The 25,328-nt window shown below is 32.8% G+C and overlaps 1 protein-coding gene across 2 annotated transcripts in view; it reads right to left on the bottom strand.

Moving 5' to 3' along the window:
• The window catches only part of LOC149902530 (neurotrimin-like), a 99,706-nt gene that overhangs the window by 52,116 nt on the left and 22,262 nt on the right, over positions 1 to 25,328 (bottom strand). For both annotated transcript variants that reach the window (XM_090109937.1, XM_090109938.1), the window contains exon 2: positions 1,154 to 1,384. In XM_090109937.1, the coding sequence (XP_089966063.1) occupies positions 1,154 to 1,259 (106 nt within the window). In that variant the 5' untranslated portion in view covers positions 1,260 to 1,384. The remainder of the gene's footprint in view (positions 1 to 1,153; positions 1,385 to 25,328) is intronic.

The following is a 25,328-nucleotide window of genomic DNA, read 5'->3' as shown; positions in this document are numbered from 1 at the left end:
TAAAATTCAATATGGCGCCGACGAAAATTTTACATCTTTTCGACACGGGTGTCATTTTCATGGTTTTTGGGGTAGCTATTAACCAATATGAGGTCAAAACTAAAATCGAAGATGGCGCCGACGAAAATTTTACATCTTTTCATCATGGGTGTCATTTTCAAGGTTTTTGAGACAGCTATTACCAAATCCCCAATGTAACCGTCGATAATTAGGTATTGCACGCCTCATAAGCGAAGCGTTGAGGTGGGTACTACTGTCACTTCGCTCAAAACATCTGATTTTTCAAACTTAAAATGTCTTTATGTATCATACATTGCACTTGTAAGATAATACATACACACACATATTAAGAAAAAACACTATTTTTAACGTTCATGATATTTTTGATGTCATTTTTGTTATTTAAACTAGTTAAAAAACAGTTTAAAAAAGTTCTGTCTTGGACGTCCGTGTGTCTGTATGTGCGTATCCTTTTTCTTGTTAACACGATAGCGACCGAAATACTTTACTAATCGAGTCTTTTTTTTTCTCTTACGCTTGAGTATGCTCAGGAATAGAACCCTTTCATTTTTCAGGGTCTGATTCGATGTGGTTTAATTGTTATTAAATAAACAAAAATAATAATTAATAAATAATTATTTAAAAAAAATTATGAGGCGTGCACTTTTGGATTTTCCAAACTATTTATGAATATTATCGAATATAGGTATATTATAATATGAAAAGTGGTGAGAAGTTAAAGGCTATGATATGCTTGGTAACAATTTTAATAAATTCACGTAATTTATTAGGGCTCGTTTTTTTCCCATTCACGTAAAAGCAAAACTTGATTCTAAATGAATGTAAAATAATATTATTTCTTTGCTCATATTCTGTCTTTCAAAATGTCGACCAAACTTTTATGAAATATAATATTTTATTTTTGTGATGAAAAAATATATCCATACAATATATCACAGCAATATATATATTGTGCTATCCTTTAATTCAAGATTTCTTTTCAAACTTCGAAAACAAAAACAGCGCGATGTACAATACAAAAATGCACCAACACATTGTGTTAAGTTCATAATTGGCGAGTAACTTTCCAAAAATTCGGCTACAAAAAGCGTTTCAGTGAATACTTTGAAATAAAGGAAAAAAGGATACATACCGTATTCGGGGCAAGTGACACAAAACGCTACTGCCAGTAAAAAGCCGACCACCTCACCGCCGAAACCTTTGCTTCCCATTTTCTCTTTTTTAACCCACGCTAGCATTTACCGACATTTTTATTTCTGTACTATCACGGTGTTACTAAAGCCTGTGTGCATTCATCGTTGCTCCTCCGGTCGATACTTCTAACTGCATTTTATGTCCCTCCGTTTCGTTTTAATGTTCATATCTGCAACAAGAAAAAGTTCGTCCTGAGTTATAGTCGCAGCGGCATTGATGTATTATTGCAGAAGTTTTTAATTATTGTAGTTTTCCTATTAATGTTTAGTTTTGAGCCACGTAATACATAGAAGAAATTATACAATTACACATTGTATAATATGATTTAAGACATAAAATATGAAAAACGCTGATAACATTGAAATATTATATAAAATATGTAATGTGATACAACACAACTGGATAATTGATGTCAATATAAACTAACTACTCAAAACATGTCACAATTAATACTAAATGAGGGTAGTCGTTCAAAGACCGAGACGAATGCGCGCCATTGCAATGGGGTGTAATGATATATGAATTTGTCACATTGACAAGCGACATGTGTCATTTGTATTGTCAGGTGATTGTTGTTTGCGAAATACGGTTGATTAAGCAACAAGTAGTCACAGTTATTTATAAGCCTTAAAATTTCAATTAATTATAGATAGTTAAATATTAATGTTGATTACTTCTGGAAAATTAACGATTTGTTTTTTTTGTTAAGCTAAAAAGTAAATATAAAAATGTTACTACTTGCTCTCATACAAAATTCAAATTCGAAAGTCATCCCTATAAAAGTTTTAGCTAGGCAAATATAATATTTACAAATATTTACACAAAAAAGCTTCAAGTTGAACTTTTAAATTTACAAAAAAGACAAATAATTAAACTAGACGAGCATAACCCTGTTAGTCGTTAATGTAAATTGTAAACATAAATCTAGCTTAGCCAGGGCAAGGCGAAAATATTTTCGGCCATCACCCATCCATTCATGTTGACCTGCCCAATGACACGTTACTTTAATGCGAGCAAATAAAATTTTACGACAAAATCAAATACAATTAAGGCCAAGATAAACGGGTCACAGATAACTTAATCGTACAGACGCTCCATGTAACATTTCTCCCTAATCATGCCTGTCCGTCACAATTTCTCCCGCTGTCAGCTACACTCGTTCGTCACATACGTTTGAACCCATATTTTACCAATTTACCTATTCTTGGATACAACCGTCGTTACTGTAACGCTTCAGAAATTCTTTGAACGATATTCGCTTTCCATGACTCATTCGATTAACGTGAAATGTTATATGGTAATTACTTACTGAAATTTCGAACCGGAGATTATTCTTTATTCGCTTTTATTTTTGTATCGAGGTGGGAAACGTGTTAAATTGTAATGAACAACTTTTATTGTGAACGTATTATTAAAAAGTGACTTGCCATTATATGAATCGTACGTTTTGTGCAATATTATTGAATTTCTATACAATTTACGCTGTGTATATAAACCTTAATCAGTTTAAACATTCCACGGCAGCCCTTTAAATTAATTATCTGTGTATTGATTGATTGAATAAACATTACCAAAATAAAGTAAAAAAACCACTCATAGAATATGTAAATAAATAATAGAAACAGCACAACCCTTAGTACAATTATTAAAACCAATTTTTACACAATACCCTGTATAATTATTAGTACAGCGTATAGCTGACCTGAAAAGGACGACATATTGTACAAAGGCGTCCGAGGCAGAAATTGTATTGTGTGACGTCGCTTTATACTGCCCGCGAGTGTCACTTCTGTTTACCGTATACCTTCGTCTATTCTTTGTCGTGTCACCCACTTATTACGGCGTTGTTTGTACCGCGCTTTTCTAATGAAATGTTTTATTCACTTACACAGGTATGAGCTCTTTGTGGTACTATTATTTTAAGGATATAACATATTGTTTTAGTATTCCTATATGAGAGTATAGGTGAAGAGCTCTTGTGATCTCGCTTGACTGTTTTATATGAAGATGTTGTCTGAAGGATTAATTTGATTGCCTTGTTTAAGATTACATGCGAAATAGTTGCCGAATAATATTAAACGATAATGATAAATAAAATGTATTTTGCTAATATCAAATATAAAATTAATATTAATCAGATGCTCTTCAAAGTGTGGGATGATAAAATAGGGGTCAAAAACTTATTATTGATTAAAATGTTTCAACATTTTATTATAGTAAAGATGAAAAACACACTACCACCTAAATTTTCTTCGCAAAACAAAGGAAAAGTCTAAATCTTTCTGATTATATTTATACGGATAAAACGTACTATTCTTTATATTTACAAAAAATGTTAACATATTTGATTATACACATGCAGTATCGTGTAACTCGTTTGTAATTTAACTAATCCTAATGAAGTAATCTAAATAATGCCTTCAAACGGAAAAAGGGGAGTCTGTGATTACTCAAAGCGACAGTAAAATCCTATCATTTCTTTGCCTTTCAAGCTTTTTCCAATTTATTTCAGATGTTAATGCAGAGGAAACAAGATTATTTACACTCCAGTTCATGCCGTTGGTTATCTTTCAAATAATAAATTGCAAAGAATAAATTTTTGTTTTATATTGTTGTACTTATTATTAGCTACATCTGTGTTTATATTGCATGTTTATATTACATTAGTCTATATTTTCTTAATTGCATTTGTATAGGTAATTTAATACAAAATAACTAGTAATATAGAAAGAGCATATTTTGTACAGAATGGTACAAATTGTATTGTTTCTTATATTACGATTTATGTCAGTTTAGTTATCGGTCAATTAGGGAAAGCTGGCATGTTCACAGTACTCACACTTATGCAATTTCACTTACAGTATGTTCAAAAATAAATGCGACTCTAGTTTCATTTTAGACTTGAATTGTAAAATGGGTGCGTTGTAGATATATATATATATATATATATATATGCAAATATAATTACTTATGAAAGCTCTCATAATTTACCTGTAAAATTATAATTTAAAAGTAAATCAATTGATGAAGTTAATTATTTATTCTAATAATAATCAATTGGATAAAAGTATTAATAATCATTCAATTATCAAATAATAATTAAATTCCTGACTTTGGTCGAGTAAAGATATCTAAGAAATATTATATTTGTAGTAAGTACGTAATACCTACCAATACGCGCTAACAAATATGTGTTACATGTTTATTGTATAATTTTCACACTATTGGTTTTAAACTCAAACTCAAACATAATTATACAATTAGACTTCTTCTAGAAGCACTTTTGAATCGTCATAACAGTTTAACAGTTTTAACATTTACCACCAATTCAGAAAGCAGTATCTATAGAGAAGAAGAAGAATCTATTTAATTATAATCGTAATCTTCTACTTCACTGTAACTTTCATCGCTCGAAGAACTCGATGTTTCGTTGTCGGAATTTCTTAATGTTATATTATAAATGAGTCAGTGTAATTATCTACTTTTGGTTCTAATTGAATATATTTTTCCTCATGTTCTCGCGTCTTTCTCCAAACGTCACTAAACATATCCAAACTAATATCTAGCATTTGCTTCCTTTCTAAATAATTCTTCCACAGTTTTCAAGTTAAAGTTCACATTTTGTGATGCTACTTTCCCTTTAATTATGCCCCACAGTAACTCTATTGGGTTGAGTTCTGGATGGTATGGTGGAAGGCGTAATACACTATGTCCATGATCTTTGAGGATTGCATCAAGTAGGTAAAAATGGTGTATAGTTTGGCTTATTTTTTTTAATAATGTGATAACTCTGATTATTAATTAATAATTTGATTTTTGAAAAAAAAAATGCCGTTTTAGTCAAAATTTATATTTTTCTAACAAGATCCTTATCATCCAAATTTCCACCTTGGTGAGAAAAATTGACATTTCTAATGAAAATGAACAAAAAATTAAATGATTTTATTAAATACTGTAAAATAGTCTATAATTATTCCATTTACTGTATCACAAAATTCTTCATAGATTTTTAGATATTCGTACTACACCAATTACATCACCCTGTATTTATAAACAATTGCAAAATATGACACATACATAGGCCGGGAGATACTGACACAAAATTTCGGGTCATTTGTAACAGAATGGCGGTTCTACAGAGGTCTTATTACGCAATGACTAAAAGAAAAATGATGGTCAGAACTCAGAACGCTGGTACCGGCGGACTAGTCGCGTGGGCGTTAGTCGAACTCGTCGGATAAATAGCGAAAGTCAAACGATTTGTAACACAAAAATTTTAGAATTCACCGATAGCCTATAAAAAAGATGTAGGCGGTAGTGTCATGCCATACTTTTCCGGTGTAACTTACAGCCCCCCATACCGACGCGATGCGTTGATTAAAAAAAAAACAATTCAAACATTTGTACCAGGCTAACTTTTGCACAGGTAATCATCATCGTGCAGACATTTACGAAAATCGCCATGCCATACTTTTCGGACGATTCCAAATGGCCACCATACCGCCGAAAATCTGCAAAAAAATTTTTTTTCGCCAAACAATTTGTACCAGTATTGCATTTGGATTTTTGGAGAGTATTTGATAAAATGTGACCATTATTATATTTGCCATACTTCTAGTAGGGGGAAAAAGTGCTGCTATACTTGAAAATTAATTTATTCGTCACGTTTCAAAAATACGACTGTACAATACGTAAAATAATTTTTTACAGTATGGGATCATTATATTCTGTTTGTTTGTATACAATTCTACCTAGAAAAAAATATCGCAGATTGCAAACATGGGGCGGATGATTGTAAGACTTAAGCCAAGACGTAAAAAAAAATGAAAAGAATTGGTGATTTGTACCAGTACGGCATTTTTGGAAAGTATATGATGCAACGTGACCATTATTATATTTGCCATACTTTTAATAGAGGAAAAAATTAGTGTCCTACTGCTACAAATCGTTCAAACTACGAATAAAATCTTACAATAAGAAAAAAATCTTATACACATTCGCACCTCCCACAGGTATGGCATTATGAATTATCACACTTCTATTTATAAGTAATCATTCAGGAGTTGTTGAAAAAAATATTTAGGGTGTTACAAATGGTTCGGCGAAAAAAAAAATTTGCAGATTTTCGGCGGTATGGCGACCATTTGAAATCGTCCGAAAAGTATGGCATGGCGATTTTTGTAAATGGCTGCACGACGATGGTTACCTGTGCAAAAGTTAGCCTGGTACAAATGGTTGAATTTTTTTTTTTTAATCAACACATTTGCGTCGGTATTGCGGGCTGTAAGTCACACCGGAAAAGTATGGCCTATACACTACCGCCTACTTCTTTTTATGGGCTATCGGTAAATTCTAAAATTTTTGTGTTACAAATCGTTTGACTTCGCTATTTTTCCGACGAGTTCGACTAACGCCCACGCGACTAGTCCGCCGGTACCAGCGTTCTGAGTTCTGACCATCATTTTTCTTTTAGTCATTGCGTAATAAGACCTCTGTAGAACCGCCATTCTGTTACAAATGACCCGAAATTTTGTGTCAGTATCTCCCGGCCTAACATGTGCATTGTGCAATGTGTAAATGTGTTGACGTTCCAGCTCTTCTTAATATACCTATACAAGTCTCTTATTGCTTAAAGTCTATTAGCATGACGTAGAGTGCCAAGCCTAATGTAATTAAAATATTTTATTTTTTAAGCATAAAATTAATAACACAAAGCTACACTTCAACACAAAATAATGCTCGCAGCTTTTAATTCGAATCATGTTGACGCAAACAACCAAATTCCCCACTTTATTTTGCTGTGATACGGAACTGCTTGTAAACAACAATAAAAGTTATTATATAGGATAAATATGAAATCACCGACATCCTTACATATCCATTTTTCGGCGAGGTCATATACACGCCGTAAAAACAAGTTTGTGTCAACATAAAACCATTTTATGGCACGTCCCGACGTCCTATCCAGATGACACGCTTTATTTTACAGTAGGTGTATTAAGATCTGCCTATTGTGATTCGTTTTGTATTGAAGGCGTGGAGGGTGAGTAGATTTGTTGCTTAATATTGTAGGAAATATGTGCAGAACATATAATTAGCTTGAGCAAGATTTTCCTTCAAGAAGGTCAGATTTTGAAGTTTGTCTTAAATAGATTGATTTCGAATCATACGGGGACAAATGGCAACACATACGATCCGATTTTTAGGATCATCAATTTTTAAAAACCAAATAATATCTCATCAAACATAAAATACATGTAGAGCTTTGTGTATTTGCACATTTAATTAATTATTATCTGTAACGTTGATACAATACCAATAAAATAATCGAAATTTATTTACTTACCACTTCGACATACTGCTGAATAACAATACATAACTGCATAATTAAATTCAAGATTCAAATGACAATAAAACCTTAATTAAAGCGCTTGAAGAATGAATACAGAATTCGTTGCTTGTCGGCCTTGCAGCGGATCGATATAATCTCTTGCCATATTTTCTCCAAAGTAGGCTTTCAATTCAGCCACGCTTAAAAGATTTACAGTGTGGAGTTGAAGAACTCATTTGCATTGTTACACTGTAACTTTGTTGATGTAAAAAGTTTATGGCAAGGCGACTAACTGAATTTATGGCCAATATCTTTTAGGTTAAATGCAATGGTTAGGTGTGGCTCGTTAGATGCGTTGAGACATTGTTATTGATGACGTCATTTTTGCCACATTTTTTAAAGAGGATTTATGCAAATTGATAGCAAGAAATTGTTTTAGACTCTGTTATCAACATAGCCTGTAAGCCGAAAACATAAGTGTTTTAGGCTGTAAGCTACAAGTTCAGGAGGCTTGTGCCTCTAAAATGGGAACACAATAGGCTGTTGATATAACTTTGTTAGGTACTCTGTGAATCGGGCGGTGGAACGGGGAATGTAATCCATCGTCCGGTGCGGTGAGGCGACTTGAGACGTGTTCCGCTCATGCCGCCAACGGGAGGGAAGAGCAGGCACCTTTCCTGTTCTTGGCTTGCGCCTGGCCTGGAGATGGGCTGCCGCCGAGGGGGTCGCGGAAGAATTCTAACAAATACCCGCGGCCCCATCATTAAAGCGGCTCGACGGAACACAGTGGGGTTTTAGTCGGTAAGAATCCGACATAACCCACGGCTCCTTCCCCGGGGGCCGTGGGTATCTTTGGAAGATTTCCCCACTATAAAAAAAAAAAAAAAAAAAGGTACTCTGTGAATTAAACTTCATTACGAAAATAAAGAACTAAATTGTAAGGTAAAACAATGTTTTCCAGTTTATATAGATTATACTCACTATATACCACTTAGTTTTAATTATTTATTTAATAGTTCTACTAATATCACAGATTATTAAATGTGCTACGTACCTAACAATTATTATACATTTAATCGTTGGCATTTACGCAGGTTTGTGGGGTTGGATCATGGTTGGATGTATGTATGTTTCCACGGGAAAACCACTGAACGGAGTTTGATAATACTTGGCAGTGATGAAGGTAGCTTAAATAATGTTATTCTGATATTATCAGAATAACATATTATTATAAGCTATAAAAATATTTACTTTTACGGGGGGTTCGTTCGCGGCTGAAACCGCGCGGCACAGCTAGTATTTTTATATTCGTAAACATTACCTTCATCCATTAGTCATACTATTAATTTTATAACCTAAACCCTCACGAGGCTTAATCTATAGAAGTATGAATAGCGGGATGATGATTGCGAGTCATTAGTGAATAATAAATTTACCCGTGCCTCGTTAGATTTAAAAAATAGTACCTTTCTTAGTTTTGCCAGTATTTAGACCATGTAAGTATATACCTTATATATAATATTCCCCTTTTTATTCTTAGTATATTTTCGGAGACTACAAACTTCACTTTTCAGTTTATGAATTATGCAAAAACACGTTGACCCAGCGGACAAAAAACAACAAACTCCACCTGCTCAACATAATACAAAGTTTGAAGTTCGGAATATGAAGGTACTGTCGAACAGAGAATACAAAATATTGCTTATTTCAAATACAATGCATTGCGCGCGACTGTACCACATCCGCTGGTAAGCACAACACCGGTTACGAAACAACACTCCGGTACAGTTAAAGAGAGAAGTCAAAGAGAAATGCCACTAGCTCACGTATCGTCGCGCACGGAAGCTGCGAAGCAATTCTTATCCGCGAATCAGGGCGAACCGGCATGGAATATCAAATAAAGGTGACTGTCGATTTTTCTAGTGATGTATTGTCGAACGTCCGCTTTATTAAACGTATGCAGGTGGCTCCTATTTTGCAGAATCGGAGGAATATATTTAGGTCATTCTATATTGGATTTAGTACGTATCTTTGTAATTTTTGTCACGAGATAAATATTTTGAATTATTAGTATAATTTATTAATATAAAACCTAAATGAAATTGGATTTTATTCACCAAAAGTTACACCGAAAAATGTAATCACAAAACCAGATTGTGAGTAGAAGAATTGAAAAGTACGGAAATTACGAGCAAATACATTCAACAGATACATAATGAAAGGGCTGATTAAAAATTGAAACGGTGTAGGCATAAAAGCGCGGGCTCTTTCGCAAATTTAATATTTATCACTTAGAAGCCTTTTACATCTACGTTAATGTAGTCGCATTTATATTTCATCGGCTTTTCGAATAGTACTTTGATATTGCCCGTAATGTCTTGGCTCTTGCTAATTAGTTTTAGCTATGAAAGCGATGACATCTTGTAGAAGTTTGTGGTTTATTATGCTTGCGTATTATGTATAACTTTTAAGTTATTATTGTTTTAAAACTAAATTTATAGTTAATTTAAAAGTATCATTTGTAGGATTTTTTGGTTATTGATTATGGCTTTTACAAGACGGTTTTTTTTAGTACAATTGGAAATTACTTTAAAAAGGAAACAATTCTGCCGTTTAAATATCATAAGTAAAAGAAGTCGGATAATAATAATGTATCACAATGTCAAAAATCTATGAAAACAATATAAACGTAAAAATAACAAATTTTATTCAAACAGTATTAGTTCTTGCATACCAATAGCCTTGCCTTCATACCGTTGGAAGCGTTCCAAAAGCGCGGCCATATTTTTTGTCCAGAAACTCTGTTCCTCTGACATATTTCCTCTGTCAAGTTGATAAGGAAATGTAAAGGTTGTTCCATCTTCATTAAGCATTAGGGAAATATAAATTAAGATATTTATACAGATTTGGGAACGATAAACTTACTAGGCGGAGAAAGTATGACGTCATGAATAGGCGATATTGGGATCGTTTGTTTATGAATGGATATTATCCTGAATGAACAGTTTAATGTTTTTACTATAAGAAATGTTTTATTTGGAACTAAATATTGTCTAAAATATATTCTATCGTTAATATAAATTCATACTTATTTTAAAACGTACTCTTTTTTTGTGATTTAAAACATTGTATCCAAAGTAATTACCAATTAGGTAACTTAAATGTTATATGTACTTTCCTTATTTTCAAAAGTTTCAAGCTGACCTTTTTATATTTAATAATCTTTCTTTCAAAAGCAAAAGAAATTGATTATCACCATTTTCTGTAAGTGCTAAAAAAAATACTAATAAAATAATTCAACTTTGGATCAGTTCTTATTAAATTAGCGAAGTTTGTGTTAAATTTGAAAAACACTGACGCTTTTAAAAATATAATCTCGCTACTGAAGTTCTTTTCTTTGATTGATACTTAATAAAACTGTAACAAACAATTATTCCTCGAGCACAGAAAAACGCCTCAAGGTTACACGGCATCTATTTAAACTAATTGCAGATATAATATAAATTAATTTAATTCTAGTCCCCGTCTCTCTCTTTGTGTAGAGAAGATCGTAGAATAGAAAGAGAGGTTTGATATCCAGTCAAATAAGCCAGCTAGATTGGACTGCTTATACATAATGAATTAGTGTTCAATCTGAAAAACAGATAAATATAATAATATGGTTTTAACATTACTTCATTTTATAAAAAAAAATCTCTTAGGCAAAATGATATACGAACATTAAACATATTTTAACATTGTGTTTTTGAACAGACATAATTGGGTAAAAATGTTAAAACTAATTTTACAAAGTTCAAACTAGTTCACGTACCCAAACTTTTTTATTATCTACCTATTACAAAAACGACAAGGAAAAACAAAGTTTACCACTACTGTTATTATTACAGAAAGATTAAAATAACATTAGCAGTAACCTTAGAAATTTTCATATTAAAACTGATTGAACCCTTTTGGATTAAGTTAGCCACAGGAAGAAAGGAGACAGGATAGGTATTAGGTATCCCTGAAATTCCACGGGAACGAGAACTATGCGAATTTATTCTTTGACTATGCGGACGAAGTCGCGGGCGGAAAGCTAGTATGTTATAAAAGTGTTGGCTTGACTGTCCCCTGTATATCTGTTTACCTTTAATTACATCAGGTAATCCGAGTAGGTATTCAATATTTATTTAGCCCTACTAATACTACCTACAATTCTTAATCTGGGTCCGATACTTCGAGCTGATGAATAAAATCAGTCCTTCATAATCTCCTTCCACTATCCCCAGTTTATAATTAACAAAAGTAATTCAAGTGGCTTAGTCCACATTAAAGTAACGACATTTTCAACTCGAAATTTCAACGACAAAAGACCTTAGGGTTGTGAAAAAATGGCTGACTCTTTTGAATAATTGCACTCGTTCCGTTTGACGCGCCTGCTTCTCATAATATTCGCGTAATTGCTACGGTATAATAGGATAAAATTTTACACTTTATTAATGCGTGCAGTCATTTATGCCGTACGAGCGCTTTTGATTTTTGAAGTGAAACTTCTTTATCGGGGTTGGACAAAAATTTAGTGTAACATTTTTGCGTTACGCCGTACGCGTGATATTTTTGCGTTATGCCGTACGCGTGACATTTTTGCGTTACGCCGTACGCGTGACATTTTTGCGTTACGCCATACTCGTGACATTTTTAAGGTCATAAAGAAGTTTCACTTCTTACGTGTGTACTCTAGTACACGCATACATTTTTATTTATTGTTTTGTCATCCTTAATAAGGAGGCGGATTAATGCAGCGAGCTTTTGGTATTACAATATTATTTTGATAAATGGGAAAAGTTGTATAGCAATATTTACAGACTACAAACCGACATCATCATAAATCTAAGCTGGCTGGCCTCGTTAATTATATTATGGGTAGGTAAATAGCATTATCTGAAATATGATGCTGATACTAACATTTACATATTCACAATATTATATTGTGTAAATAAAGGTTTATTTCTAACTTGATTTGGAATGATTTCTGCTTTTAATGATCGATATATTATTAGGGAATCCAAATCTATAAAGTTTTGATACCCCGCATGATAGTCTACATTTTCTTTGTAGAGGGATAAGAGACTAGGTATACAAACATCAAAAAAATTCCTGTATGAGCTAAAAACAACGCTCATTGCAAAGTCGACTTTATGCCCACCGCAATAAATACTTATTACCTCTATCAAAGAACACTTCAATCGGATAAATAACGAATATTTTGTTCCACCTGGATCAACCCTTGGTAACAGGTCAAGTGTTTGAAGGAGTCATCGAGGCGCAGTGGAAGCATCTTTTTGTTCGATGCACCTGTTTGTTATCGTAAGTGTCACGTAAGATAACCATGCATTAATTAGGAACACAAAAGACGGTAATAAGCGATATGCTGGTATATCACAAGGGGGTGAAGTGGATAGATTGCGGGCTTCGTTCGTATGCAGGCGTGTGTATTGTACACTTGTGCATCCATGAATGTGCAATTTCTATAAGGTATTCTTTGGTCGCTTCGTTCGTGTTCTGTTATTGAATTATAATATTAAAAACCGGCCAAGTGCGAGTCGGGCTCGCGCACAAAGGGTTCCGTAGCAGCAAATATAATAAATTACAGTTAAATCAACCTATCTCAAAAACTATAAGAGATACTTTGATCAAACCAAAAATCGTTGAAAGAGTTAATTAGCATGCATCACCTCTATTTTTTTTAGAATTTTATACCCCGTAGTTATAAAAATAGAGGGGGGGGGACATACTTTTTACGACTTTGAGAGCTGATATCTCAAAAACCGTTCACTTTAAGAAAAATGTTTTTTAGAAAACTTTATATCATTTTAAAAGACCTTTCCATTGATACCCCACACGGGTATGTACATCGAAAAAAAAAATTTCATCCCTCAGTTACATGTATGGGGGGCCCCACCCCCAATTCTTTTTTTTACTATTTAGTGTCATATTTTTGTAGCGGTTCATACAACACATATTCCCATCAAATTTCATCACTGTAGTACTTATAGTTTCCGAGTAAATCGGCTGTGACAGACGGACAGACGGACAGACGGACAGACGGACATGACGAAACTATAAGGGTTCCGTTTTTGCCATTTTGGCTACGGAACCCTAATAAATCATGAGTATTCAAGTAATAATACACTATCATTGTCTTTTAAGAATGGAATGATTTTCTTCGTGTGTATACAGTATTTTAATACAAAATAAATTAAATTAAAAGTAAATATCTGCTTAATTTTTCATTATAGTCATACATTTGTGTAAGAAATTGAAAACTAATAGGTATTCCATGATTTAGGATGACAATACCGCGTCAATATTAAATAACGAAATTATATTTCTAAAACCGCTCAAAGACAAGTAGTAAATAACTTCAAGTACCTATTGGTATTATTTCATTACGTAAAACGCAAAACTATTTTCATTATTTGCTGTAATGCGACACAATTTAATCCAGTAAGCATTCGCAAGGCCATTGCTAACTCGATTGAAACGAATACTTACGTAAATCACAAAACGTTACATAGTTCATTAAAGGGAATAATAACAATATTACGAAGAAACAATTTATTATGATTTACTGGGTGAGCCCGAATTGGTCCCCAAACAGCGACTTGTAACAAACTAAACTAAATTTTGCGCTATTAATATGAATTACATGGATTTAGAGAACCTTTGGGATACAGCTGATATTTTCATACATAGTTTAATACCAATAGTTTAAAGTTTAATTGTACTCTAATCACACGCTGTTGAATTTAAAATTAATTTTATTTGACACATCTATCAAACAACATTACTACAATATTACGATGTATTTTAAAACGTGGTTTAATTTACGAGTAATTTGAAAATAAGCGCGTCTTTACAAAAACGTTTGGTTTTTATATTCTGTTGAATAAAAAATGCTGTGGTAGATTTTTGATACTACCTAAACAAAAACTAAATAATACTCTATTGTATTCAGTTAATCATATTGATTAGAAGACGCTACATAACCGTAACACACTTAAATTAATTAAGGCATCAGCCAAAAACATAACATTGAATAAATCAACCATATTTCTAATAAAATCCATACATTGGCAGGCATTTTGCCAACCTTACAAATATAAAGATTTAGTATCCCCATAGGGAATACGAACTTCGACATTTGACCGATACGATCGAATATGAAAATATATTCGAATGTAAACTTTTAGGTCGAATCCCTGAAGAAGGTCTTGAAATAAAGACTTTGTAATGGATTTACTTTTAAAAGTTATTCTAAATGTGATTTATTCAACTTTTAGTATAGAACGGTGAGACAGTCTTGTGACTTGCGTGCTACATTGAATAAAGTTGACAGATTTGGTTTAAAAATAAGAACATACTTTCAAAACTTTACACGACTTTACACATCGCATGTCAGTTTTCTTATCGAATTATTGTTACATAGTATGTATTTTGTATGCAAGTTGCTCAAATACAAGTGTATATGAAATTAGTCAATTCTTTTCAGAAGCTAATGCTTTCTGGCATAGAGAACATAGCTGGCAAAAACTGGATGCGTAGGTATGGCCCAAGATAGGGATCTTTGGTACAAGATGGAGAGGCTTTTACCCATAAGGGGCCACCTAACAAGGAATCGATAAAAAACTAAAATGTCATATTATGTATATGTATTTATTAATTGTAAGGTGGAATAAATAAAGCTTATTATTATTAATGCTTTCTGAAGTAATGCTTTGTTGCTGTTACGATGACGTATTTGATATTTCCTTCCAACATATTTTTATGAAAAAAAAAATACTTCTTAACAATCCGCACTTAATGGTTATTTGAAAAATGTATTCAGAGCTTATCAATTATAATAAAAAATCAAAAACAAAATAATATCAAAACTACACTATTTAAGCTTTTTCTATGCACCAGTTAGGAAAACTGCACTACAATTTTAACCATGAAATAGGAAACAGTTGAAACTACATTATACTTTAGATATACAGAAAAATAAACATGTTCTTTTTAGAGCGTTTAACTTTTATTTTAGTACGAACAATTAAGGCCTCAACTTACAACGCTGTTTTTTTTTTGTTGCGTATCAAATGTAACATTGCTGACGGGTTTTGTGTGATATGGCCTGAAATTTCATACATGTTTACATTTTAAATGTAGCCTTTACGTTTATGAACAAAACGTTGTTTTTCGTTATTTAAATAATGGAATTAAGTACCTATTTTTTTGTTATAACATACACTTTAAAAGGTTGGTTTAAAACTGCTTTTAAAGCGAATGATGCTTTGTAGATATTTTGTGTAATAGAATTGGACTGTGCATTTTTTAAGTTTCCACCAACCATTTAATCGCATCAACTAAAAGTTAGTTACCACCCCATAACCTCTATTTAAATTAGATTCTTCCTAGACCAGCTTATAAAACTCATAATTTATATTATTTTTCCCCTTCTCCCGTCATTTTGTTAGACACTCGAATTTAGTTTGAATATAAAAATACACACACAATTTTATCATTCAACCAATCTTAATGAAATTTGATACGTGACAAAATTACAATACAATTAAAGTTGTATTAACTAAACAAGTTGGAGCGCGAAAATTCCCAACTCCATCCTAATTGGCTTCAAGTTTATTCCCGCAAACAATGCCAACACAATTAAATATATTCAATAGATATTGAAATTAGATTAGTGTCCTTGAAACGTCCTTGCAATAAGGGCCTAATCCTTATTGTTTTGTAAGCCTTGGCTCTTGAGGATCACAGAGGGCGTATTCCCTATCACAAGGGTTTATTAACAGTAAGCCTATATAATATAGATGTAGTGTAGTGTTATGTAATGTCTGGAACGTGAATTTGTTTTACACAATATAAATAAAATTGTCGTATTTTATCCAATTTCTAATGTGCATTTAAGTATTGAGTAGGTAGTTACTCGAAATATCTATAAATTGTAGATTTTTTTAACAAAACGGAATGTAATACTGTCTAGCAGTCTGTTTTTATGGAAATTTTAAAAGGAAATCAATGTTTAAAATATCTAAATATAAGCTCCTTCAAAAACTCACTTCTTCCTACTACTACTAGAAAACTTATGTATCTATTTTTTCCTTAGTAACGATCCTAGATTAATTAATCTTACATTTCAAAAACCTTCACTACTACTTATAAAAGGTGATGAAATTAATTCAAGTACATGAAGAATGACTTTACGCTATCACCCGAAAAACAGGAGAGCGTAGCCGGGGCGAAAATCTAGTCATCACTACATAGTATAAAACAAAGTCGCTTTCTCTGTCCCTATGTCCCTTTGTATGCTTAAATCTTTGAAACTACTCAACTTTTTTTGTCATTTTCTTTTTACGACAAATAATGGCTAATTTTCGAAGCGATTTTAACCAATACAGCATTAATCCTTAACCAATTAAATACCTTGAATGCATTGTTCATTTAATATAGATCTATATGGCCCTTTACACCATATGATTTAAGTGAATATTTTCGAAGATATTACAGATTTAAAAATTGCGGGACGTAGCGTTTGCGGCGGTACCGGCCGGCCGCCATTGCACCCGTGCGAAGCCGGGGCGGGTCGCTAGTTTAATAATAAAGTTTTATCGTACCAAATTAGTTATCTACTAAGTATAAGTTTCAGCTCAAACATCAAAGTCTGTAAGTGTGGCTTCCAGTTAGGCCATGTCCATTATGTGAGGGAGATCTTTCTAGAACACTTCGTTAGTTCGCTCTAATAAATGTTATAAGTTTGTTGTTAATTAGTTATTCCTTTAACAGATTCCTGAGATAATTAAATGTTACAAAGAATGGTTAGTCTACGATCAAATGGTTTTGAAAGTATTTTGAGACTGCTCTAATTTTTGCTATATTGTTGTTCATATAAAGACACATATAAAATAAGTCAATCACATAATATTAAAAGGTTACATATACATAGTTAGGTACATATACAATAATATATATTTTTTGTGTGTCTGTGAGCTAAATTACAGAAAAATACAATAATATTACTATGCTAGGTTGGGACTATATTATATCTGACTATATATAGTTGTAAAACAGAATGTGGCCTCAGAACTAAACTACATTTTTCATATTTCTTGATATTCTTTAGCAGGCATAAAATTCAGAATTTTTAAAGTGAAACTTTTATTACATCGTCTCAAACTTTTTGGTCTGTGTAGCGCATGTCGCGTGTATCGTACCTACCTACTACCTATACCTACTCGGCAGCCGACCGTCACGCGACATGCGCTACACAAAGCAGTGTTCGGAACCGTTCGAACAGTTTCACTTTTACCGTGGTTTCATAAAACCACACAACATTTTTATATTATTTTGATTTTTAGCTTATTTCTTATACCATTAGCCAGAAATACATACACCCACGCAAATATCCCTTTAATTTAAAGATTAAAGGAACTAAAAGAAAACGTTTTGAAAGGCGATTTAGAAGGGAATTTAGGTTGAAAGGCAGCCTTTCATACATCTGGGGCGTCCTTAGTACCCGTATATTTGCTATGAGATGAGTTGACATACTACACTTTTATAGTGAATGGATTTTAGTAAATGGCACTTGTAAGGCACGTTTACGTTAAAGGGAAAGAAATACGAAAATAAGAATGGTACATTGAATAATTAGAGTACAATGTTTGCAAGTTAATTGCAAATATTATAATCTTCAAATTAGTATTTGCATTTTGATGAAAGGTTATTTATACACTTTGTTATGAAAAATAGCGTTTGATCACGATCTCGCCTACAGGTAAGCGAAGATGTGGTCTAAAATGAAGCGCGCTTCTCTAGATGGTAGCTGTTCACTCTTGTCTTGAAGACTAATACCAACACTGCAAGTTCTTTGTTGCTAAAATTTTCATTCACTTCATTCGAATTTTCTACATCTAAGTAACATAGTTAGGACGAAGTAGGAATAAATAGAAAATCTTAAGAACAACTTTATAGATGTATAATGTCCATAGAAATAGAAATCATTTATCGAAATTTTCGTCTCCCGTCACTAAAACAACTATAGTTTAATATTGCAATAACCTTGCAGGGAACTATTTCGGGCGCCGCGTGAAACCGACTCTCAGCATGCACTCAATACGTAATGAACGTCTTCAATCTTGCAACATGTTCTCGTGTTCCAGCTTTGTGGATACGCAAATATTCCTGATGAAACTGCAGAAACGTGCATTTAATGGAATACTATATTACACCAATCCCTTGCTTATTCATTACTGATAGGGCGATACGATGGAAAACCAAAAGCAAATGGAAACAAGCAATGGAAGCAATGGTTAGTGTTTGTGCCTATCCAAATCGGTGGTAAATGTTAAAAAATGTTTTGACAATTCAAAACTGCTAAAGTGCAATTTCTGGGATAAAAGTTAAAACCTATCCTATGTGTTAATCCAAGTAATACTCCATATGTGTGATAAATTTTATTGTAATCGGTTCAGTAGTATTTGCGTGAAAGAGTAACAAACATACCTACATACATATACATCCATCCTCAAAAAATTTCGCATTTATAATGTTAGTGTGATATGATTATCAATTAAAAAACCACTAATTTAGATGACATAGTAACATAGTGACATAGTGACCGTCAAGTAGTAATATTAAATTAATTCTAAGTATAACAATTGTAGCCTACGCTTCCTAAACATTAAATTGAATAGTCTCAAACTGCCCACACATTAAGCTATAAATATCCAAACTAAACAATACAACAATAGTTAATCACACTCTGCTAACAAATTAACTGCATATACCTCTATTCATGTAGGAGTTAGATTTAACAATAAATTAATACGGATAATGTAATCACAATATAACCGCTATTAAACAGTCTTTAACAGAGACACAACAGTTCAAACATTGGCATGAAACAGTCGTAATTTTTGCACCTGAGCATGCCCAGGACTCACGTCGCGCTATAAAGGTATATAAGCTATCAAATTTTCTCCTTCAAACGTCTTTGAAGTACAGGCAATTTCCTTAAGCCGAATTTCATGAGCAATATACTTCGCATAACATTGTTTTTGCTAACGGGTGATCGTTAGAACTTATTGTACTCGTATTGATTGCTTAAAGGTATGGAAAATTGAGTTAATATGGCCCCAAAAGGTTTTATACATTTTTAATTGAAGTGGAAGTGTATTGCGATGTCATAATATTCTACCATTAAGTCCAATTTTGTTAAAACATAATATTATGTAAAATTTATAGAAAAGGAAAAGCAGGATGAGATTAATGTTTAGTAATAGATAGGCTGAAACCCTTTTCATAAGCTTTACTTAATCAACGCAAAATCATGACTGCAGGAGTATTAATTTAATACACTTTGTGTTTACGTTTCTTTTGTTAGGACATTAACAATATGCACTATTTAATAATTAAAAAAGGTAAAATAAAGGAAATTTAAGGAATTTCTCCTTAATATAATTGATAACTATTGACGGATAGTAACATGTACCAAGGTAATAAAGCATTATTTAGTCCCAAACAATGCAGAATTTAAAACCTCTGCACCAAATTATTCACACCAAACCAATCAAATGGCGTACGTTTTAATACTGCACTGCTGGATCGTACAATATTGTATATATTATATTCGTATTATAATATGCAATACATACATTTATTCGCCGTATGCCACAGTAACTGGCAACTTGCCAATACATCGCTGAATGTGGAACGAAAGAGACATTAGGTAGTGGTGGTTAAACAAAATTAGCTGTGCCTGCAGTTGTAATAGCTGCTGAGATTTACCACAGGCTCTGTTCAAAAATACAGGGATTATAGTCTCATTATATTATATGGGAATACAAGAATATTCATGTATATTTCATACACCGTATCAACCCTGAAACTAGGAATAACTATTCCTAAGAATTAACATCTTAGGAATAGTTATTCCTCGTAATGTAGCAACTAAAACATGTTTAGTATTTTTTATTATCTCCGTTTAATACATGATGTTCAATACGAAAACTGTCATAACATCAAATAATCTATTACATTTTTTTTTCAAGTTGTTGATTTATAGAATTTGACGTTACTTGAAACTTTGAAAGATCTTATGACCACTTTTCCTTGAGTGATTATTTATTACTCAGACAATATCGTTAAATATTCGCAATCCTCAATCTGACGATGATGCAAACATTATAACAGCCATTAACACAGCAGAATAATAGGCATTAAAACTGAAGCAACATAAAGCTGTTTCGTTTGTTGAATATATAATGTAATTGGAATAACGTCTCTGAGACGATAAGCTTCGTTAATGGACACGTTCACAGCATGTTTTCAATGCTACTGAATTAAGATCAAAGGTAATTATGAATTAGGGTGAAGCTTTTTAGTCGTTAATTTTGAAATACTTATAAGATGGGATTATAATTTTTGTATACTAATAATTGTAAGTTTCACTTATTTAATAAGCTTTAGTCGGATGCTTTTCACTCACAAGAACATGAATAAAAAGTTTCATTTGTTCAGGTGATAATATACTACTATCTCTGTGTACCTAATTTCTGTAAGTACAAATAAGTTGTTCCTGGATTCTATTAACTGTAAATACTTCAGAAGTATACTGTGTATACTCCTGAAAAAACATAACCCTTCTTTGACGCAGTTGAATAGTTAATGGACCGTTATACCCCTTTTAAGGAATGGCCATGACCTACTAGCCGTATAAGATAGACAACGCTTTCTTTCATCGTTACAAAAAATAAGATTGTTACATTTTATCTTAACAACTATCCATTTAAATGTATACAGGCAGAGGAAGTTACAAAGTAAGTAACTAGAGCAAAAATAATTTAATTTTAAGCCCGCAGTATTGAAAAGGTCGTCGTCCAAAGTTCAACACTAGCACAGCACACACACACACTCACACATACACAACGTTTTCGTGTCATAACACCTTAATGAAATCTACGAGCTAACCTGGCTAAGACTTTAATAAAGGCACTTACGTATCTTAAAAGCCATTTACACTGGGCTTTTGTTGTAAGAAAACTGGCATTTACTTGAAAATGAATGTGCTGCATTTCAGCGTTTTGATTGTGCTGGATTTGGGAAGTTAATGACGATTTAAAAATGGTTGCGCAACAACTTTGGCGTTTAAGTTAGTTACGTTTTAAAGTTAAAATTTTTATTGTACAAAAATACTAGGATAATATATTATAGTATAACATTTTTGAATAATTTTGATTATTCTCTTAACTCGTACACCAGCTCGTACAATAGAATATAATTAATAATTTACATAGAAGTCTCAAAGTTTACACACTTGCCTTGAAATATAAACTGTTTCAGGCATATTTATTAAATTAAATTAAATCATCTTTGCAATATTGTGCTGTATTGTACTACCTACTCCTTTAAAGTTCTGTTAATTTCGCAAAGTAAATACTCTACAATCCAGGACTCGGCTATGTAAATTCTTCAAAAAATTGTAAACATCCTCTTCTATTGACGATGTTATTACAAAAAATGAGGCGTAAAGCCTCTATATGTCGAAGTCTATGTGCTGATACTTATTACGAACGCAGATTGACTAGTTATTTTCCGCTACATGCAAATTTTATCAAATTGCCTACGTAATATCTTTCTGCATGACGTCGGGTAATAACACGCCGTGATGGCTAATGAAATAGCAAAGTTAAATTTAGCAGAAAATTTTATATTATATGAGATGATTTTAGACGGAAATTGATTGGCAGAACGTCGGAGATGGGGTTGATTATAACTGACTTCCAAAAATATTGCCAATATGTAGCGTATTCTAAGGTGGAGTTCATTGAATTTATGTTTGGTTTTGTTTTATTCATAACGAGTCGACTCTACTACACAAGAATAATAATCGTTAGAAAATATGGTGTATTTGTGAAGTATGTTTAAAATATGGATGTTACAATTATTTTTATTTCTCTCTAATAAGGAGTAAAACATAAATATATATTGCTAGCTCTGCTCCGCGGTTTTACCCGCAGTGCCCCGATCCTGATGGTTCTCAGCGAGATGATAATTATATAGCCTTACTCGATGAATGGGCTATCTAACAACGAAATAATTGAAGTGAAACTTCTTTATCGGGGGTGGACAAAAATTTTGTGAGACATTTTTTGCGTTACGCCGCGCGCGTTACATTTTTTGCGTTACGCCGCGCGCGTTACATTTTTGCGTTACGCCGTACTCGTGACATTTTTTTTCTTATCCCTACCACGCGTGATTCGACGTATACTTTCTCCAGCGGAGTAGGGATATCGTATCGTTTTAACGTACGTCCTACCACTTTACTTGACCGTTTTTCTATTGCACTCGTATTTATTTCCAACGCTCTATGGTGACGTGATAATATTATATTAAAGTGATCAGCACAATCAAAGTGTTTATTTTAATTATTCTAATTCCAGTGAATTTAAAAAAAAAGTAAGTAATTACATATCTTTTTCTAATACTTAGGTGTAATTATGGTATTTATTTTTCTAAGTTATTTAAAATTAACCTCACTTTTTGATTGTATTTTTCAATTTTTTCAATTTTATTATAATATGTATAGATAATATGTATAGATACACTAGCACGTGGGTGGAATTATGTATAAATTTTTTCTAATACTTGAATGTTATTGTGGTACATATTTATTTTTCTAATTCTAAAATATTTACAGTTATTCTCAGTTTATGATTGAATTTTTTAAAACACCAACACGTGGGCGTGATCATGTTATTTATTTTTCAAGTTATTTAAGCTTAACCTCTGTCTTAATATGTATATATTATGTACTATGTGCGTCATTAATTTCTGACTGTTTCGAGATTTGGTGCAAAATAAAACAGTGTGTAAATAAAATTAAACAATTGAGTAAAAGTATAATTTCATAGATAACACGTTGAGAAGTTCCCTGTATAAATATATATATACATATCTTGTATAAATACATACATAATATGCCTATAGATCTTTACTCAATTGTTTTATTTTATTGATTTTTTACAAATTTTATTTACACACTATTTTATTTTGCACCAAATTTCGAAACAGTCAGAAATTAATGACGCACATATTATATTATATACGTTTTAATATAGAATATTTTTTATTTTACAACCTTTACAACTTGATCATTAGGAATTTATTACCTCTATTGTTCGAACAAAAATAAGTTACCGACTTTAAGAACGTGCCGACAATGTAAGTACACAATTGTTTCTTAGAAAACATTTTAGGAGTATACGATAATAAAACTATGACTCACGTAAACACGTGTTTGCTTGATTGGTGTCAGGTATTCAATTATAATTTTATGAATTCAAAATTTATAAGAATAAACCTCAAACTCTCTGTCCAATCAAAATCCGCCTAAGTCGAAATCCTTTATAAGCTGAAAACTTCAGTGGCCGGCGTAAATATTCAAATAGGTAGCGAGGAGCGAAGCGACGAGCATCTTAGGTTAACTTTTGAACTACCGCACGAGCCGAGCGAGCGAAGCGAGCGAGTTACAGCAGCGGCCGGTGTAAATATTTAAATAGGTAGCGAGGAGCGAAGCGACGAGCATCTTAGGTTAACTTTTGAACTACCGCACGAGCCAAGCGAGCGAAGCGAGCGAGTCGCGGCAGTGGCCGGCGTAAATATTCAAATAGGTAGCGAGGAGCGAAGCGACGAGCATCTTAGGTTAACTTTTGAACTACCGCACGAGCCGAGCGAGCGAAGCGAGCGAGTTGCAGCAGCAGCCGGTGTAAATATGTAAATAGGTAGCGAGGAGCGAAGCGACGAGCATCTTAGGTTAACTTTTGAACTACCGCACGAGCCGAGCGAGCGAAGCGAGCGAGTTGCAGCAGCGGCCGGTGTAAATATGTAAATAGGTAGCGAGGAGCGAAGCGACGAGCATCTTAGGTTAACTTTTGAACTACCGCACGAGCCGAGCGAGCGAAGCGAGCGAGTTGCAGCAGCGGCCGGTGTAAATATTTAAGTAGGTAGCGACGAGCGTGTGACTAACGTATTTCTTTAATATTGTATATAGTAAATTATTTTTTGAAAAATAAGGACATAAAGAAGTTTCACTTCTTACGTGTGTACTCTAGTACACGCACACATTTTTTTTTTAAATCTGACCAGTAGTTCCCGAGATTTGCGCGTTCAAACAAATTAACAAAGAAACAAACAAACTCTTCAGCTTTATAATATTAAGTATAGATTTGATGAACCTTTAGAAATACACAACCTTCTACAGTTACCTTCGTTATAACTTGCTCGATATTATAGAATAGTAACAATTACCACTGAACTGCGATTTCGCTGATTCAACACATCTATTAGCAGTTCACGAAAAAGGTTTTTTCTAAGCACTACCTATTTTATGGCTGGGTGAAAGTTGGAAGACGCTGACTCAACATCGGATTGTTAGGAATCGATTTTCAGTGCGTCATTGCGCGATTCTGACTTTAGGCGAAATCAGTGCAATTAGATAGCGTCTTGATTATTTCGAAATTTACCTGTGTATATAATTTGCATGAGGTGAAACATCATTGATATGAATATTTATTATAATAATCATTTATTATGAATTAATGAAAGAAATTATGAATATGAAAGAAAGAAAGAAAGAAAGAAAAGAAAGAAAATACATTTATTTTAATGTCTTGCCACACAGGAAAAAAACAGAGAATAGTAAAATACAATAAAGTTTGGAGTGCGAAGAAAACAGAAAATTATATTCAAT

Source organism: Colias eurytheme, chromosome 15 (genome assembly GCF_061535395.1).
Source record: "Colias eurytheme isolate Ceu_HAF_F1 chromosome 15, ilColEury1 Martin Lab GWU primary, whole genome shotgun sequence".
Lineage (NCBI taxonomy): Eukaryota > Metazoa > Arthropoda > Insecta > Lepidoptera > Pieridae > Colias > Colias eurytheme.
This window is presented reverse-complemented; position numbering and strand designations above follow the sequence as displayed.